General features: G+C 37.1%; 2 protein-coding genes across 6 annotated transcripts in view; both read left to right on the top strand.

Annotated features, from left to right (window-relative positions):
• Positions 1-485: 485 nt before the first annotated feature.
• LOC144642439 (protein FAM53A-like) lies at positions 486-6,952 on the top strand. 3 transcript variants are annotated; one of them, XM_078501390.1, is made up of 7 exons: positions 486-776; positions 4,551-4,658; positions 4,774-4,949; positions 5,072-5,123; positions 5,304-5,941; positions 6,177-6,233; positions 6,313-6,952. In XM_078501390.1, the coding sequence occupies exons 3-7, from the start codon at positions 4,881-4,883 to the stop codon at positions 6,619-6,621; spliced, it is 1,125 nt and encodes a 374-aa protein (XP_078357516.1). In that variant the 5' UTR covers positions 486-776; positions 4,551-4,658; positions 4,774-4,880; the 3' UTR covers positions 6,622-6,952. The 3 variants fall into 3 exon arrangements, with proteins under 3 accessions (XP_078357516.1, XP_078357517.1, XP_078357514.1); XM_078501391.1 differs by lacking the exon at positions 486-776 and adding an exon at positions 3,317-3,453; XM_078501388.1 differs by lacking the exon at positions 486-776 and adding an exon at positions 4,167-4,326.
• Positions 6,953-7,151: 199 nt separating this feature from the next.
• LOC144642438 (dynein axonemal assembly factor 9-like) overlaps positions 7,152-18,761 on the top strand; it is a 30,700-nt gene continuing 19,090 nt past the window's right edge. For 2 of the 3 annotated variants that reach the window (XM_078501385.1, XM_078501387.1), the window contains exons 1-12: positions 7,152-7,287; positions 13,050-13,126; positions 13,278-13,290; positions 13,908-13,982; positions 15,012-15,043; positions 15,490-15,614; positions 16,311-16,404; positions 16,891-16,984; positions 17,131-17,158; positions 17,720-17,797; positions 18,214-18,272; positions 18,372-18,414. In XM_078501385.1, the coding sequence (XP_078357511.1) occupies positions 7,199-7,287; positions 13,050-13,126; positions 13,278-13,290; positions 13,908-13,982; positions 15,012-15,043; positions 15,490-15,614; positions 16,311-16,404; positions 16,891-16,984; positions 17,131-17,158; positions 17,720-17,797; positions 18,214-18,272; positions 18,372-18,414 (807 nt within the window). In that variant the 5' untranslated portion in view covers positions 7,152-7,198. Of the gene's footprint in view, positions 7,288-13,049; positions 13,127-13,277; positions 13,291-13,890; positions 13,983-15,011; positions 15,044-15,489; positions 15,615-16,310; positions 16,405-16,890; positions 16,985-17,130; positions 17,159-17,719; positions 17,798-18,213; positions 18,273-18,371; positions 18,415-18,761 lie in introns of all 3 variants that reach the window. The other variant, XM_078501386.1, reaches the window with a different exon arrangement.

Genomic DNA, 18,761 nt, shown 5'->3' with positions numbered 1-18,761 from the left:
AGCTAAATTGATATCACTACAAAATATAAAACAACTTGAAACAAAAACAAAGCAAAATATCCATAATAGATTTCGAAATTGTATCAATTTTTGTTGATTGATTTGCTGTCAAAACTTTTTTTTTACATCGCTGCAATTAGAACTCAGTTCGTATTTATAAATTTTCTTTATTAAAAACGTCTTTGAAATATATTTTTAATAACCAGCGCTTTTGTTCTCAGATATAGAAATCATACTGTTATTGTAAAGTATTTCCCGCCCATGTACAAAAGTAATAACACGTACGAATGTAGTTTCGTTTACGAAGTATCGAATCGAAATTGTTGAATTTCTTATCAAACTTCGCCTTTTTCGCCGCTGGCTGGATAAAAATGCTCTCCGCACGCATTACGGACCAGCCAATCATGAAGAGCGAGAGCGCTCACAGAAGGGGAATGCACATGGTGAAATTAAAGTTCAAATTATCAATACAAAACGAAGAAAATGATCTAGAAAGCTATTTGTCATCTATTGCAGAAAAATTAATTTCATTTTAAGTGTTTTCCTTTCAGAGCTTCCACAGCGTTAAATTCATCTTTGACAAGATGGTATTGCCTGGTAGCTTTCCATCGCGTGGGAAAATATTATTTTGAGTGAGTTTTAGCGAGGCGCGCTCTTGGCTCTTCCGAAATTAAAGGCGGAGTAGGAATATAAATTGGTTATCAGTTTAGACAGATAGCCGGCTTGAATTTCCATTCTTTTGACAAAACCTGCATTCGCTGGCTGACCCAAGCTTGGTAAGTGTGTGATAAACTTACCTTTTACTCTACATCGTAAAAACGTTTTGTAGATTTGATGTACCAGTGTAAAATAATTACAGTATTTTTTCATTTCGCATTTAAATTAGTTGATTTTACAAGGTGAACGATATTTTTATTAAATGATTTACATATTAGCAAATTATGAAGCAATGCAATTATCGATGGAGCGACTTAAAGCCGTGCTGTTTTCCAGCATTTCACCTTTTTACGGCTTACTTGCCAGAATTACGGATTTCAAACTTGAAATGTAAATTAAATAACTTTTGGCATGAGAATTGACCATGTGGTAGTATCTTGAATGAGTGTGATATTGTGTGCAAAAAAACAACCACGATAAGGCACAAGCCATGAAATAGTCAGGTCCCAATTATGGGTTATTTTTGATCGTGTTGTTAAAAAGATTTTACTACGACATATGCACCAAATGGAAAAAAAAGAATTTGCATCAAAGCTGAATCAACGAGTTTTTATATCATTCACACTGAAGGAAAGCGAAGGGTGCTTTCAAGAGTGCATGAAATATTAATCATATTCGGACAGAATTGAAAATGAAGCCGGCTTTGTAGTATTTCGGCGGATGTATTGATCTCGAAAAAAAGAAAGATTTTCCGACAAGATCGTAGTCAATGACTTCGTTAATTTACAAATGCCATTTTCTAAATTTGAGGTTCTCTCGATCAAATCATCACAGATACATGTATGGCCACTAGGCAAGTTAGCGAAGGGGCCTTGAATGCGGAAAAACTTGAATGTTGCTTTGCATACGAGAAAAACAATACCTATATTCATTTCATAGCCACAAGCATCAAAAAATTTTTAAACATCTGGTTGCCCAGCAGAAACGCTACTATTCCACAAGGCGAGCCTGTTCGTGAAAGCTGCCTGGAATAGTTTGTTTTTAGAGTATCAGCCATCAACCCACCATAGAGGACAAGTCAGCACTCTAAGTACAATCCAAGCTATGCAGAATTATTTATCGCTTCATTCACTCTATATTTTATATTTCGAGCATTTAGGATTTTCCAGTGATAACCGTATAAAATGGAGATTGTAATCTCTGACACAGGCCGAAGTGAAGTAGATAAGATCTTAGCATACACAGAATAAAGTGGACTCATCAGTCGTGAAAAAGGCTATTTCAAAATTCTGTCATTGCTTGAAATTGTATCTGCCGTTTGGCTCGCAGGTGAACGAGTAAGTTTCTACCTTTGCTATTGATGTTGTTACACGCAGGGCCTTAAAACAATTTTCACTGTCAAATTCTGACGCTAGCGAGCTTTCTTTTTCTTCCCATTTTTAGCTAGCGATCCGCGGGAAAGTTTTATTCAAGATCGCCCTGAAAATTTTGAAAGGCATCTCATCAAATGAAACATTTTTTTAGTTGCGAGGACCAATAACAAACGGATTGGCGGCGCCGCACGCGAGGAAATGTTTTCACAACGGTCTCATAAAACTAAAGTTACGAAAGAACCGTAAACAGGGTAAAATAAAAATAGAAAGCTTGTTTAGTTGTTATCAATTCAGTAATTCGACGCAGGTGGTCAGGCTTTATAAAGTACGGTGACAAAAAACAGAAAGTGTGGATCGCACCTATAACCAGCAGTTGGTTAAAATATTTTTTGAAATAAAACGATTTTTTTGTTTCACACGCGAGTTTGAGCCATCACGTGCAAACTGTGACAGCCATACCCCCTGTCGTTAGTTCCTCAAGGGCATAGCGCTCGTCTCACGAATTCGGACAAACGCTATGTAGTCATTTAAATGGAACGAGGAAGCCCTTCTCTTTGCTCATCATAAAACCTCATTTTCGACTAATGTCCTGGTTTCTTTTCAAGGATAGGAAGTCTTTAAACTCATTCCCCACCGAATATATTCACCCCCCATGCATATGTGTGCAGCATCCAAGATCACCCCGTTTTCCTCGCTTTATTGGAGCCAGTCTTTTTATGTCGTCCTAGAAATGATATTTACTGAAGAAAAATCTCACTTAAGTGCAAATGAACTGAAAAGTAAGCAGTTTGTAAAGCCGTATGGCATTTCGTGCCCAATATGACGTTATTTTGAAATTGTTCTCGACTGGAAGCTTCGATAAAATAGCCTGATATGCTAAATTTACTTGCTTATTTACTGAACCGCTTAGCAATTCAAACTTGCTGCAAATTGCACGGCAACAAAACTGGGCATATGAATAAATTAAGTTCACTGCTAAGCCTTTCCGTTTTTAAGTGTCACCTTTTAAGCTCACAGGGCCTAAGTTGATCTTTACTATTGTTAACAACATTCGGTGCGAGCGGCGAAACATCGAGCAAACTGATCCAATTTTACAAATCCCAGGCAGCCTTGTGCGTGCATATTGTAAACTATGCTGTCCAAATGTCCTCTAGTTTTCAATCATTACCTTTTGGTGCAGTTCGCTAGAGAGATTTATTTAAGTACTTAAGATTTTTTTTTCCGGAGTTGCAACAAAAGATGTTGCGTCATGGAGCAAACAAATCAAACATATTGACAAGAGTGAACTGAAAAAGGCACACAGAACAAAATGCGAGCTAAAGATATTGGTTTTAGTCACTTGTCAAGCTGTGGTTTCAAACGTGAAATTTACATTTTAGATTTCGGGGAGCGGAGTTTGACGCAGAGTTTGTGTTCGTTCAAGGTGGGTTGAACAATAGCTGCTGTGAATGACATTAACGAGAAAAAACTTATACAGAAGCGCGGAAAATAGCTCTGAGCTGATTTGAATAATCGAATATCGTATCTGAATTGTGTGCATAGATAGAATATGTATAATTCATTACCACTACAACGACCTCAATTTGTTTTTTCCATTTCACTTAGTCCAAGAGGAAATAAGCAAAATTTGCCGAGATATTAAGAATAATATTTTCGCGCAGAATTCCGCGAAATATTCCCAAGCTTACCTGCTCTGTTCGCTTGCCAGTGATGAAACGTTCCCAGTGAGAAACCACCGGTACGGGAACAACCAATACACACACATCAAAAATTGCGTTTCTATTTATAAGGGAGGAAGCGCTAAATAAAAAAAGCATAAATATGATCCGCAATTTCTTTTTTCTGTATTTTCCACAATAATATCGGAATAGGAAGCCGATCGTGTCAAAATTGACGTTGTGTTTGGAGTGAAGGTGATAGTGAATTCATTAGAGTAATTTCTGACAAAGTCCGCGTTGTAGAGATACAACTTGGTTGGCTGGTTTGGTAATGAAATATTTCTTTTGCCTCTAAATTCATTGATGGCAAAGAAGAGGACGTCAGCCGGAAATTTGAACCAATCAGAAGCGCTCTTTTACCGGTAGTCGTTTTCTGATTGGTTCAAGAGATTGTTCTTTACAAGATGACATTTATAATCAGACGGACCCAATTCGGCATTTAGAGGCCACAAAAGCCCTCCAAACTAGTCATCTTTGTACGCATAAGAAGAAAATCTATCGAACTTTTTCGATTTTCGCCAAGCCTCGAACAGATCGCATATCGAACGAAACTATTACCTCAAGAAATCGCTGAAACGGTAGGTATTTGAAGGGACTTTCCCAGTGTAATACGAAATGTGTACTTTCTTAGTAGCGGTGAAATGCTTCGCTTTGTAAATTTCATTTTGTTCGTGTACTAAGCCAGATAATTTTCCATTTGCCCTTAGGTTTGGGTTTGATGCGAGATCTAGAATAAGTGGATAGAAAGCGAACGGATATCAAAGGCAGGGGAAATAATATAATAAATTTGTTTGTTTCACAGGCCTTGAAGCAACGCTGTGTTGGTTAGATGCTACGATCGAATGAAATTTACTACTACTACTACTACGAACGACATCCGAAACTAAACCCAACATGTCACGGTGCCGAGGTTAGTTTGAGCTGCGATCGCGAATGTCCTGTCGCCGATAAATCTTGTTCATGTTCTTTTGAATTTATCGAATTTATGTTTGTGACGGCTGATATCCGGTGTAATTCTGTTTTAGGGCAGTCGACAAGTGCGACTGAATGCTGACTGCCGTGAGCGTCACTCATTATTCTGTCATTGACTACAAAGAAGTGTAGATCGTGGTCTTCATGTGGCGAAACCACTATGGTGACTGTCATTACGAACAAGCTGAAAAATCAGTCGCTCGAGGATCTCCCCGGCAATGAACCCGAGGTAGGATTTTTATGAGGTTATGTTCGCTCGAAAGACCCGTTGTAAGATGTAGTAGGCTTTTGACTCGATCGCGAGTTGACACGAATTTCAATGATGTTTACTCTTCGCTACTTTGCTTTCAGATGTGTGCAATCCAGCTCCGAGTTAACCCAGCCCGAACTACGCACATTTCAGGTAGATTGCATTACTGATATTTCACTTTTGTTTTGGTCTGGGAAATTTTCTGCGGGGTTATAATCTTGCTTCGAAATATCGCCAAATAAAAACTGCATTTAATCATCAATGCATTGTTTTTGTTCGCCTGAACTGCTACAAAACACATGGTTGACAATGCAATATTTCCTTCGCTTTCAGAATGCCCCCTCGCTCACAGGCTGCGTCGAGATGTAAGGCAGATTTTTGGTCATTCGCGAACGCGGAGCTACCCATGTCATCGGCCTAGAAGAACATACTGCAAGAACTGTTCTGCGAGTAGCGACTCATCTGCTATGCACAGCAGTGCTCAGCCACCCGCTAATAAGAAATTATGTTCTTCAGTCTCGCTGCCGGGGTGTGAAAGCACAGAGGTACAGTCATTATGGGTTCCACGGCCTTCATCGGTTTGGCAACCGGTTGAAAACTGCGTAGTAAAACCACGATCGGTATCTTGTCCGGACGAGAAATTTAAATTGGCTGAGTCGCTTTGGATAAACAACGAGGTGGAATCTATTTCAACACCTCCTGCCTCGCCAACACCAAGACCTGCTTCAGCAGATGCCTCTTTCGGGGAAAAACATCTATTCATGAAAAACGAAAGTACAGGCTCTGATCTCACGGCCAACAAGATTAGTAATACTAGAGACTTAAACTTTAACTGGAAACCGAATCTACCCGGATTGCAAAGAAGCCGTTCTCAACCGTGCTTCGATCGCAAGAGAAGTGGTGTGAAAAGGCGAATGGAGGAAGACCTTGATGCCCGGAGACCAGCTTTGGACTTGGCGAAAATGGAAGAGGTCTTCATTTTAGATTCAATTTATTTCAGAATCGCACTGACAAAAAAATTGTTATTCTGTAGTCCTGATGAGAAGCTAAATAATCACTGAGTTGTTTTGAATAATTCATTTTTATGAATATTTTACAAAACACGGTTTCTAACTTGGTTGTTTTTTTTTTCTTTTCGCGTTAGAAATGATTAATGGATATTTCAGGGTGGAAATAAACGGGCATGTTTTGTGTTTTACTTTGCAGACTTCGTACTACCGTTGCAGAGACAGAAAGAAAGGATTACGGATTCCAAAATACATGGTAATTCAATTCCCTGTGTGTTGTTGAATGCTGTCGCTAGATAATTCTTAATGCAAATGCATATATTTTCCTGTTTTAGAATAAAAAGTGTTCAAAGGGATTAACAAGCTACTTTGCTGAGCCGGAGAATTTTACGCTGAAGCCGATCGCTTCATCACCCCTGTATGCCCAAGACAGTAGCATTATGATCACCCCAACATCCTCCCCAACCAAGCAACTGGATTCTGGCATCGAAATCGTCCAAGACCTCAAAGGAAACAACATGATATCAGACCTGGAAAACGACAGATTAAATAATTTAAGCCCTAAAGCTCAGGACGAAGGAGTTTTTCATTTAGATTATAATTCGGACCTCGATTTAAACTCTATTGAAGACGATCTTTTTTAGAAAAAACAACTTTGGCATGTATAGTCTTTTAAACTTTTAAAAGTTTGTAAATGAAGCCGCCCGTACGTGGACCACTTACGAAAACAAACATTTATTTATTACCTTGTATTTAGATCCCGGAGTTGTATTATCTCCGTGAATATATCCATGTAGAAACAGGTCTTGTATATTTTTGCATATATTAAGACTGTAAAACCCAAGATGGAACAATTTTTCACGTTGTTCAAGTTAACATAAGTCATAAGTTAGGAAGATAAAGAAATTCAACGAAAAGATGTATTAAAATGAAAAGAGATGGATGCTATAAGATATTAAAGATATTGTTTAAAAAAGCCTTTTGGTAATTCAAGCGCAAGTTATTCAGTAATGTCGAACTGCGGTCAAGGCCCTTGAAGCGAATCGCATTCATGAAATATAAACAAAACTTTTTTCGAACTGATGTTTTACCGCGCCAGTTTGGATTTCGCGGCAAAATCCTCTCTCGACCAATCGGACGCAAGTATGCGCGACGTCACGATTTTCGTGGCGGCTTCAAAATGGCGGCCATGTTTGTTGTGAGTGGTGCTTTTGCAAAACTATGAGTGATTTTGCAAGCAAAATCTCTTTTCCAAGGCCTTTTTCGGCTAAAAGGAAAAATAAGCATCAGCTTTTCTCACCGGCTGTAAGGTAAGTTGTTACTGTTTTGCAAATTTGTAGCTTGATAAGGGTGTAGTCACACAAGACAGCCGAAAAATCGACTTCAAAGAAATAAACTTTCAGGCGCTTCGTGCTTTAAAAAGTAGATATTCCAGCTTTTTTATAAAAGTATAATTGAGGTTAAACGTTCTGATTTTCGTTTGAGCTTGCATAATGAAATCTTGCACTGACAACCACCTTTCCAGAAAGTTAGAAACATGTTTTTTCAAGCTTAATTGAAGCTTTAAATTATTATTGTTTACGACGGAGATGAAGCTTGTTATCTGCAGAGCTGGGGATCCATTTGTTTTCTAAAAATACTGATAATAATTTTCTCTGAATTGCAAGGAAATTATTGATAAAACAATGTTAAAAAGCACTTTATACCATGCATTTCACTTGACGTACGTAAGATATCCACGGATTAGTTCACGGTCTCCAAGTCGTTAGCTTGACGTTTTAATAAAATTATTCAAGCATAATATGTATATTTTATCAGAAAGCTGTTTACTTCTTTGCTAGGGGCAAAGTTTATAGGCTGGTCGATGGAGATAATTTTTTTGTAACCCAATTAATCACGCTTCGAAGCCGAGAACTCTCGAATACATCGCGAGTTTCCAAGCCTGAGCAATAACCCGGCAACCATCACTGCGATAAGGAATGGTTCACTTCGATTTTCCTAATGAACGAAATGGGTTGTAATACACAAATAAGGCCGATGATTACTTTTCTCTTTCGGTTAGTGAAAGCGGTCAGATCAAGAAGAACCGACCGATTAAAATGCACCTATAATGTGTTCTTGTCACTTCCATTGTCACTTTCTTTACACTTTTTGTTGGTGTGGAAATCCTTTCATCTTCTGTGTACCTAAAGATTACGAGCTACAGCGGCATTGATGTGTTTATTTGCCGATTGGTCCAATATTTTAGTTGATTTCAACTTTATATTTTAACCTAAGCAGACTGGTTGTCTAGTCTTTAAGGCAAAAGTATCTCTATATTGCCCGGGTTTTCGTGACCCTTTTTAAAAACACGATTCATTGAAGCTGATGTTTACACAAATTTCTCTACGGGTGACAGGAAGCTTTTTCCGTTTCTTGCAAAATTATCATCTGATTCAATATTACATGTATGTAGGATCCTGTTTTTGTTCCTCTGCTATCTTTGATGCTTAAAATTTAAAAGGGAGCACATGAACGTTTCCAGATAAGGTAAAAATTAACTTTGTTCTGTATGACCTGTACTTATTCAAATTAAACAAAAAAATTGTCTTGTAAAATAGAATTGGAAATTTGCATTCCTGATGAAAAAGAAAACTATTTTGGTTTTACAAAATAATTAGTTTGTTTTGGAAGGAATATAAGAAGCAATTATTTTCTCCATTTCTGGTAAGCTTTTGCAGCAAGACAGTGAAATTGCCCAAACTGTGTATCCTTAATGTCTCATCTTCAGACTGCCAGTTTTCCCTTCAATGACTTGACTTGGAATGACCAAAAATGATACTAAAATATCTGTATAGGGGACTGAGTCACTTAACAGTTAAAGATAGTTTTACACATGCTTTGTGTCAGCGACATGAGCGGTGATTGGTTCACTGGATTGTCTGTTTCACTGTGCTTGGCCAGTACTTTGGTTTTGGTTTTACTACACTCAATTGGAAATCACTCTATTACAAATGAAATGAATGATGTGATCCTCCTAGTGTGTAAGCAGTTAAAGCAATGGCATTCAGTTTTTTTAGCCTGAAAAAAATTTCAAGGCTATGATGGGATTTGAACCCATGACCTCTGTGATACCAGTGCATTGCTCTACCCACTGAGCTATGAAGCCTTGATATGTTGGGAGCAGGTCTAATGTCCCACATGCAGAGTAGATAACATAAAAAAAAAATATATAATAAAAAAAAAAAAAAAAAAAAAAAAAAAAAAAAAAAAAAAAAAAAAAAAAAAAAAAAAAAAAAAAAAAAAAAAAAAAAAAAAAAAAAAAAAAAAAAAAAAAAAAAAAAAAACTAAACAAAATAAAAAAAAAAAAAAAAAAAAACCACATCTCATAAAAAAAATTTCAATACGTTCATCTCTTTCTGGTGGTGGCAATCCCTCGTGACCAGCAAAATGTCTACTTGGACATTAAAATTAAATAAAACAAAAAAAGATTAAATCAAATGAGTCGGCATGAGTTCACTGGTGAATGTGCAGTCTGATTCTGGATGAGCAAACTCTTTGGCAGATGGAGCATCTGAACCCAGCAGAGGCGGGCATCCCGCTGTCTTTCCTTTCTTGCCAGGCGGAGTCTCTCGCTGTGCTCCCTCCTCTGCCTCTTTCTGCGCACCACACCAGCATGGATAGCACTTCTCCAGCTGGGGCGGTCATTGGCTAATAACTCCCAGTTCTCGGGGTTGATACCGCACTGCTGAATGAATATATAAAAGACATATATGTGAACTGCGGATTAATGATGAAATGAATGATGTGATCCTTGCAGTGTGTTTGTAATTTATTAAGCAATTGCATTTTTGCAATAAAAAACATAGGTCACCATGCTCGTTAAAGAACAAAACAATGTTTTATCTCCCTTGCAAGCCCAGGCTTGCAAGCAGGCTTGGCCTTGGCCCACTCAACAAGCAGGTTTAGGTCTTTTGTTCTTTGTCACAGATGTTCTTACAGTACTGGACCATTTCTGCCTTGCAATTAAGGCAAACCAGCTGCACTGTATTATCTTACAGTCTACTTGTAAATGCACAATTTATGCAGCTACACTGTAGGATCCAATCTGCAAAGCATGAAGAATGTGAAGCCATCTTTAAATGTATTTATTGTGACTGAACTTCAGTTTCAATGCTTGCAACTGCATTACTGGTATATAAAAAATACAAATAATTCATTTCAACAATGTCTAGTTAAATAAGTTATTAATAGATTGGGGTCAGTGTTGTAATAAAAACAAAACCCCAGGGATGTTGAGTCAACTCTATTGTGCAAGGACAAGAAATATAAATCTTTTGTCTTTCCATTCAAGTTTCTTGAATTTTCCGTGTTAGTAGAGATTGGTTCTCTGCTAACAGAATATTACAAAATAATGTAGCTCTGTACCAACTGTAATCCTGATTAAAAGCTAGTTAAAATTTCAAATAATGTTGCTTTCAGTTGTTTATATTGCCCTTGTACTTTTGTTGAAGAAAGATTAAGTGTTTCCTCAAGTTCTTTATACAATAATCTACTTTGATTTAAGGACACAGTAGTATTGTTGGAATTTAATATGCTACTGCAGAGAAGATCAAAAGATTTCTAGAGTTTGCATTAGGTTTGTTGTCAGTGATATTAAAAATCAATTACATGCTCTGGGTGACACATGAAAGACCTTACACATCATAATACAGTCATATTCAACATAAAACGTTGTCCCAAGAAGTAATTGATTTTAGTTTCTAGTAGTTTGGGCATCCCAGGGTGTTTAGTTACTGTGCACTTAATTTTAATATTTTATTGGTTTGGCAGTTAATGTATGTATTGAAGCACTTGGGATATTGTCATGAAATTCAAGATGACCTTAGAACCCTATGTTATTCAGTTCATTGCACTTTTTGTTTTAATTCAGTTTTGCATGTAAGCTTACAATATGCTCAAGCTGTTTTATTAACATTTCTTTTTTTATCCCAGGAAGGGAAAATTAATGTTTTGTTATTTAGATTTACAACAGACTAAGTTTTAAAATCTCTTGTTTGGCTGTTCACATCATTTGAGTGCAAGGTGTTATGTACGAAAACCTGCCCCTGAATTAGCATCCAGACTGCCGTAAGACATAGAGAATTATCTCAGCCTGTTGACACAGTTGGGCTGTGCCTTCAGCCACTGTATCGTGTTTACACTATTAAGTTGCATAACTAGTTTTTACATACAGTTTAGTCACGTTTTGTGGTTATAGATAATCCTATTTATAGTCCATGTTGTTCTGGGGGAACAATTTTTCACTGTTGGGTCTGAGCTTTTGAAATGTTGAAATATTTTTGTTCTGTCATATCAGTGAAATATAGTATTAACTGGCCTTACATGTAAAATTAATAATGTGTCTGGATTTTAGGGTAATTTTCACCAAGAAAGTTTACATTTCAACAGATGGTCAAATAAGTCCCAGTTATTTAATAAATTGAACCCTTTCAAAATGCCGTTTGTGTAAAGTTGTTTTCAATTGTTGTTAAAAGCTTATTTACAATATTTTTATCAAGGCTGAGTGGCTCTACCACTACCTAGGATACTTAACTTTCTGTAACCTATGCACTAAGTGCAATAACCAAAAAGGAAATATTTGTTTAAAAAATGAATGGTAGTTTCATGTTGTACATGAAGTCTTCTCTCATCGATTACACAGTACATTTTGATTTCATCTAGCATGTTTGGTTTGCTTTGCATCTTAATTTTAATAATATCTTTAATGTGGAGCCAAGTTCAGCCTCAGACAGCTGATTCAATTTTGTTTTCAAAGTTTACCTTTGTTAAAGCAAGACTAATGTATTGAGATAACTGTTTTCTTTCTTGTTTGCTCAGCTTGACAGTCTAAAGACTGTTGTCATTGGCAACTGATGTTAGGTTATTTAAACAGTGGTGTTCTTCATATTCAAGGGAAATGGCTTCATCAGACTATGATATTAGCAGTAATATTTATTTGTAAATCTGCCTGTTACTATTTATTTTGGTCCAAGGCCAGTTTTGTCGAAAAGGTTCACGACCGACAGACTTAATGCATGCCTGCTGAGTTTGTTTATGTTTTGCAATTTCATTAAAAAATAGAATCTTGAATGTTTGAGGTTTAATCGCTGATTTTGTGGCATAAGCTCACTTAAATGACAAAGCAAAATCACAGTCACAGTTGAGCAGTGCACACTTACATCACTTCAATAATGAATAAAAAATACTCCCTGTAAGATACAAACAAAACCTCTCAAACAGCATGACATAGAACTTTCTTATTTATCCTCATCGGGCCCATGAGGACTCTTGAGGCCGGCCAGAAAACTGCGCCATCCATCCCCGTTCCCCGCCGAAGCGATAGCTGCCCCCCCCGAACACCAACCCAACCGGTTTCTTTCTGTCTCGATGGTTCTTCTCCACATTTCTCTTAGAGATTGGACAGTACATGTTAATGATCATCTTTAGTTATAAAGTCTCAACTGGTTGATTATTTTCAGTTTTTATCCATCCATTGTCCCTGTCAAGTTTGTCAGTTTTTGTTTCAGTTCAGAGTTTGTTTGGCAGTTTTATGAATATTGTAAGTTATTTGTACCAAGAGTGCAGAGAATGACTTGCAATTGGTTTCCAAGGTTTTGAAATCGCAAAGACCAGACACTTAAAAAAAGTTCCTATTATTATTATTATTATTATTATTATTATTATCATCATCACAAAACAACAAGAATATTCCATCAATCAGCATTTTGCGTGCACTTTTTTAGCACAGATACTCGAAAGTCTGAGATATCTGTCCAAGCTTTCTTTCCCTCCACCTGCTAGCCCTAAGAGAGCTTTCTGGCAGGCTATGGAACAGGTACAGTTGTGTAGATTATATCCAGGTAAGTATGTGAGAAGCAGTACCCTTTAATGTCACCACGTGGACTAGCAAATCGTTCTAGCCATTTCCTTGAAGGTCTTTCTAACAAGGTCTATGTAGCTCCAAGTTTAATTTTCTACACATGCACAAACTTGATATCTCTCATCTTTAGACTTTAGGTTTCCTAAATTAATTTACTTTTTCCTTTTGTAGTTGTACAAGGCTGAGAAGGGTTCAGGAGTTATTAAAGTGCAATGAAAATCCTCTAAATGGCATCCTTTGTATCCTTGGTAAGATTCTTCAAAATTTGATACAATTTGTTCGACCTATACTTTGTTTTGTTCCTGATTTTTTCAATCAAGCACAAAATTACAATGTCACAATAATGCCATACTCTGCTTTTGATACTTACTTCTAATCATTTTTTTTTACTTTTTATAGGTATTGATAGCAGGTAAGAAGACTTAACTGCTAGATGCATACCCTGTGGTCTTCCCAAAATCCTAGGAAGAACACTCCATTGGCCACACTGATACAATCAAAATGCAGCATGTTTTAAAGGCTTCCATTTTTGCCATCCACACTTACATGTACACAGTTGGGGTCTAATCTCTCCACTCTGGACAGAATTCAAATGTGTGCTTTTATCATGAAAAAGATGCACATTTTCAATTGTATATGTGTGGGTGATAGGTGAAGATGCATCAACCAATGAAAGTGCATCAACAAAATGTATTCCATGCAGGTCCAACTCTCCAAGTTAATTTTTTTCCTTTGTGGCCATTTGGGCACCGACTGCCAAGTTTGGTCCCCAGTGAAAAATTTTAGTCGCTAAATTAGTTGCCAGAGTGGCGACTTCAGTTCCAATTTAGTCGCCAGCTCCAAAATTTTAGTCACCATGGCAACTAAAATGGTCTTAACTTGGCGGGTTGGGGTTTGAGACAATATCCAATAGTTGATAAGTTCCTTTATTCTCATCTTCTGTCTGCTTGACAATGTATTGATATTGTAAGGAGAAACTACCTGTTGATCAAGTATTAATCCTGTGATGCACGTAACCTTTTGTTTCAGGTACAATGGTGGAACAAAACGGCTTCTCAATTACCTCCTTTTTGACTTTTGTGAACTTACACCAGCAGATGTTAGGTAAGAAAAAAAATCAATACCTATTGGATAGTGATAGAAATAGCGCTATATAAAGAAAGTATCATAAGGATTATAATATTTACAAAAGTCGTTTTTTTTTAACACAACATAGCGCAATATTATAATGGGAGGCACAGTGGCATAATGGTTAGAGTGCGAGACTCCGGAGCGAACGTTCCGGGTCCGAGCCCTGGCGGGGGTCACTGTGTTGTGTTCTTGAGCAAGACACTTTACTCTCATAGTGCTTCTCTCCACCCAGGTGTGTATAAATGGGTACCGGCAAAATAATGGCCCGAGGACTAGAATCCCATCCAAGGGTGAGAAGAAATACCGGTACTCCAAGCTGCTTAATGCTAAGGAAACCGTGATAAGCTCCGGCAGTATGCGTCACTTTGCCTCAAAGCTGCTCTTTATTTTCATTTTATAGCAGGTGTGATAATAGCTGCAATGAATTTTCTATTATTATATTTGGTACAGTATTATATTGTTAATTAAGTGTAATGTAGGCCAAGAGAAGAATAAAGCAACATCCTATTAACTGAGCCGCAGCCGTATTATGCTTCGCTTAGTTATTATACACAACTAAAGAATACTAACTAGTTACTTCCCACCATGACTAGTCCCATCTTGGCAAACCCATCCAACAATTTGTTCTGCAATAAGTTAAGTTGACAAAAGCTAGTTCTTTAGAAGCCAGGAAGCTCTATCTATGCAATATGGCTATTCAATAACAACACATACAAAAGATAAAATTCACTAACTGAAAGTGTTTTTTCAACTTCCCAGCCACGTAATTTATGATGACTTCCATAACTTACATGTCATTAAGTTGAACACATGGAAAATGCTCTATATAAAATGCATTACCTTTAGCATTACTGTACTGAAAAATGTTATGCCTGATCTTGTTCATGATGTCATTTGGATATTGCTGCATTTGCTAACTACGTCATGAACCGAAGCTAATATTTTCCCACAGCCCTCGCATGCAGTCAATAAAAATGTATTCTCTATTGTTTATCATTGCAGTGGAAGTAAAATTACAGACGAGGAACTGGAGGGTAAGTGTACACATACAACCCTCCAAGTTTACTTTTTTCCTTAGTGGCCATTTGGCCACCAACTACTCAAGTTTTGGTCGCCAGTGAAAAATTTAAATCACCAAATTAAGTTGATGCTTTCAATCATTCCTCTCAATTTTAGTCGCCTGGCTGGCAACCTTGGTTCAAATTTAGTCGCCAGCTCCAAAATTTTAGTCGCCATGGCGACTAAAATGGTCTTAACTTGGAGGGTTGTCATACCCTCAAACGAAAGGTGTGCGATGGCCCTTTTTACTGAGAGGGGGAGGTTTTGGGGAGGTCAGGATTTAAGGAGTATTTTTTTCAGTTCACTGGTGTTAAGATTTTGAACAGTGTGCATGCATAAGACTTGTCAGCATGAGTGTGGCTACATATTAAGTTGTTTGATAAAATTACTATTTGACTGCTACTTTTTCCATTGTTGTCAGATATTGTGGTTGTTGTGAAGGCGGAGAGTGTTCATGTATACTGTAATCCAGTCAGCTATCCTCTACTGCTTCTATACATCGCACACTGGAGAAATCTTCATATACACTGTCTGAACAAGGATGAGGTAATTGACAATTAGTTCTTGTTCATCACAGTGCAGGTGAATAACTGTGGCTATTTACCTTGTTTGACAAAATTACATCTTGTGAATGACAAAATTTTCAAAATTTCACCACTGTGAGATATCTGTTAGCAAATTGTTGGTGACCTCTTGGTAGACTGTTGGTAAAGGGGCGTAATGTGTGGGCCAACTGCATGTTGGCCAATATGGGAGCTTTTATTCACAGATGCAGAAAGTGAGAGTGTATTAAATTCCCATTGTTCTCTGTCACTGAGGTGAAAAATCGTTGTATTTAGTTAATTCTGTAAGAGCTAGATATAGGTATTGTTACTGTTGCAGTCAGTTACAAGCTGCTGCCCACAGGAGTTTTGCCAGGATTGGAAATGTTTGTGTGCTGGGGGCTTGTCTTCCCAGAAAAGTGATGTTTAACTAGTAAACATGTTTGGCATGTTTCTGTAATTTTCTGAAAAGGCTTACCCAGAAAAATGCAGGTCTTTGATGAAGGGAGTCAGGGTCTTTAGGATTAAAGTTCTTGCCAAAGAACTCATCATGAGGAGCTGGCTTGAACTCTTGACCTAATATTAACCACTGTCTCTTCTTCATGCAATGAACACTGTCATGCTTTTTGTTCAGTAATAATAGGAAGAATAGTGCAAAATGAACATGGATAATAATTTTTTGTCTTAAATTAACTTCAAGTATGAAGATGATGAGGAAAAGGCTGAAGAATTCAAGATCATTAGTTTTATTTCCATGGTGAATGGCTGTGACTGTCTCGGTATACCATATGGAGGTAAGCAGGCAATAAATTCTGTTGTTAATAAATCCCTTTATCTGCAGTGTATACTATATACTTGTATTAAAGATACTTAAGATTTTTGTTATTCAATGAGTAAAATGCAGAGCACTTTATTTGCAAGCATAAAGAGTTGTGTTATCAGCCTACTGTCATAAGTACTATGTGTCCAAATTTTACTTATCGTACGTAAATCCTGTTAATGAAAGTCACAGGCCCTCCACTGATACTTTTCATACATGCTATAGATTCTCAGGTATCAGCCTCTTGTTCTACACAGATCTGGTACAGTGTCCATGTAGGTGCAGTTGTTTTAGCATAAACTTATAGTCCACTGGTAAGAGAGACAGGCACCTTGTCAGTCTTGGGGTAATAAATAAACTTAATTTAGACTTTGACATTACACAAAGTTGAAGTACATGATTATCTACACTGTTGACAATGTACTTGCTAAGCTAAGCACAGGTTGTTGTTGTTTATCAGTGCCGAGGCCTGGTGACCAACAGCCTCCTTTTGATCCATTTGTACTGGAGAAGTGGCCGTTGATTCAAGCATTTGCCCTGGAGGGCTTTGGAGGGTAATTACAGTGTAGCTATGTTTTTCTGCTGGGCCATTAAATAGCAAAATAATGTTAACTGGAACTTTTCTTTGTACCTTTGAACGTTATGCTTAAAATTACAAACATGTCTTTTTTGCTATAACATTACATATTTCTCTCCACAGGGGTGGATTTTTTACCATGAATCACAAGGTAAGAGAAGGGGCCAAACATCACTTTCCTGCTCTATTTGTTCTCACCATGTTTTTAGATAAGCTTTTAAAGACATGCCTGTGTACTGTACATTATTGTAAATGACGGGGATGCTCGAATGGAGGCAAAACTCAGGACCCAAAAAAATCCCTAAGTCTTCTGACATTACCCAAAAAAATTCCGGGCCAAAAATAACCCCCCAAAAATCCCCTGTCAAATTACCCCTAAATTGCGAGGAGGGGCAAAAATATAACACAAAGAAAATCATAAAAAATTGAACGCTCGTGTTGGTTTATTCATCATACCATAAATACGCCAAGGCCACGCCAAGGCACTTTAGTTTGTTTTTAATACCCCCAAAAATCCCCTATTTATCGATATTTAAATCAAGTCACCTAAAAAAAAACTTGCCAAATTTTCCAACCCCAAAAAATCCCAAAATCGAAAATTTCAAACCTAAAAAAATCCTTCGATCATCCCCATCATTTACAAGCCGGAGTACCCCCCCTGGGTATCCAAGTAGTGTAATTGTTAATGTAGAAATATTGTTGATATTAATAGGTCGTTGATGTAACTCAAGAATTGGACAAAATTTATGGCTTGTTGGACCCTGTTGTTGTAGAAACTCTCATCAAAGAGGTAAATATTGCAGTTATTTTCTTTAAAGATTGGATAAGCAAAGCTTATGGGTAACTTTTAACAATGCTTACTGACCTACGCATTTTACTTGATAATGACATATCATGAATAGTCTTTGTTGTCTTTTAATCTCACTATTTTTCGTTCTATAAATTTGTTTTCTTTACCTGTAGATTCCGTATCATAATTTTTCATGTAGCATTGGCAGTGAAGTACTATTACCTTACCCAGTCTGACACTCTTATACATTATTTTACTTTATCCCTTAGCTAGTCACTATGATGCTAGAGTGTAATTACTTCCCTATTAACGCCATTTTAACTTACATTATATTTTCTCCTAACTACTCTTTTTCAGTAAATGATCATTTCCTTAAAGAGTTGATAATGTTGCTATGACCTTTTATTTGTCTCCAGACTCTTCCTTTGTTTGAACGTCATTGTAAATCTGTTCTGACGAATGTAGATACAGAAAGGTGAGTGTGAAATGTGAATTGGGTGAACATGTAAAATTTACTCTTTTATCATAAAACCATTAGTGTCTAACAATTTCAATGTTGTCTTGCTTTTTATAGCACTAGTGATCTACTTAAAGTTACAGAAAGGAGTTTGAGTGAGGTAGGTATCATCTGGGCTTTGAAAGAACTGTTTTTTTGGACTTTGTTTCCATGTGCCTTAATTAAAAGGATCAAAACTTTCACTGCACTTGTAGAGTTATACATGTACGTCCCATAAAACTAAGTAGAAATGGTGTTCCTGTTTATCTTGCAGTCCTCACACTGTTAAGATCTGTCTCTTTACATCTGGATGACATCAAATCCATTAGCTACAAAATGAATAATTATTATTAACTCTTGAACAGTACAGAAGAGTAGTTAGTATGCTAAACTAATGCTGCCAAGCACATGTGTTATGTATAAAGGAGGATTGGTGAATGGAGTCGTGGAGTTAGGGGGAGGGCTTAT

The sequence above is a fragment of the Oculina patagonica genome, chromosome 2 (assembly GCF_052425735.1).
Source record: "Oculina patagonica isolate OP01 chromosome 2, crgOcupat, whole genome shotgun sequence".
Classification (NCBI taxonomy): Eukaryota; Metazoa; Cnidaria; class Anthozoa; order Scleractinia; family Oculinidae; genus Oculina; species Oculina patagonica.
This window is presented reverse-complemented; position numbering and strand designations above follow the sequence as displayed.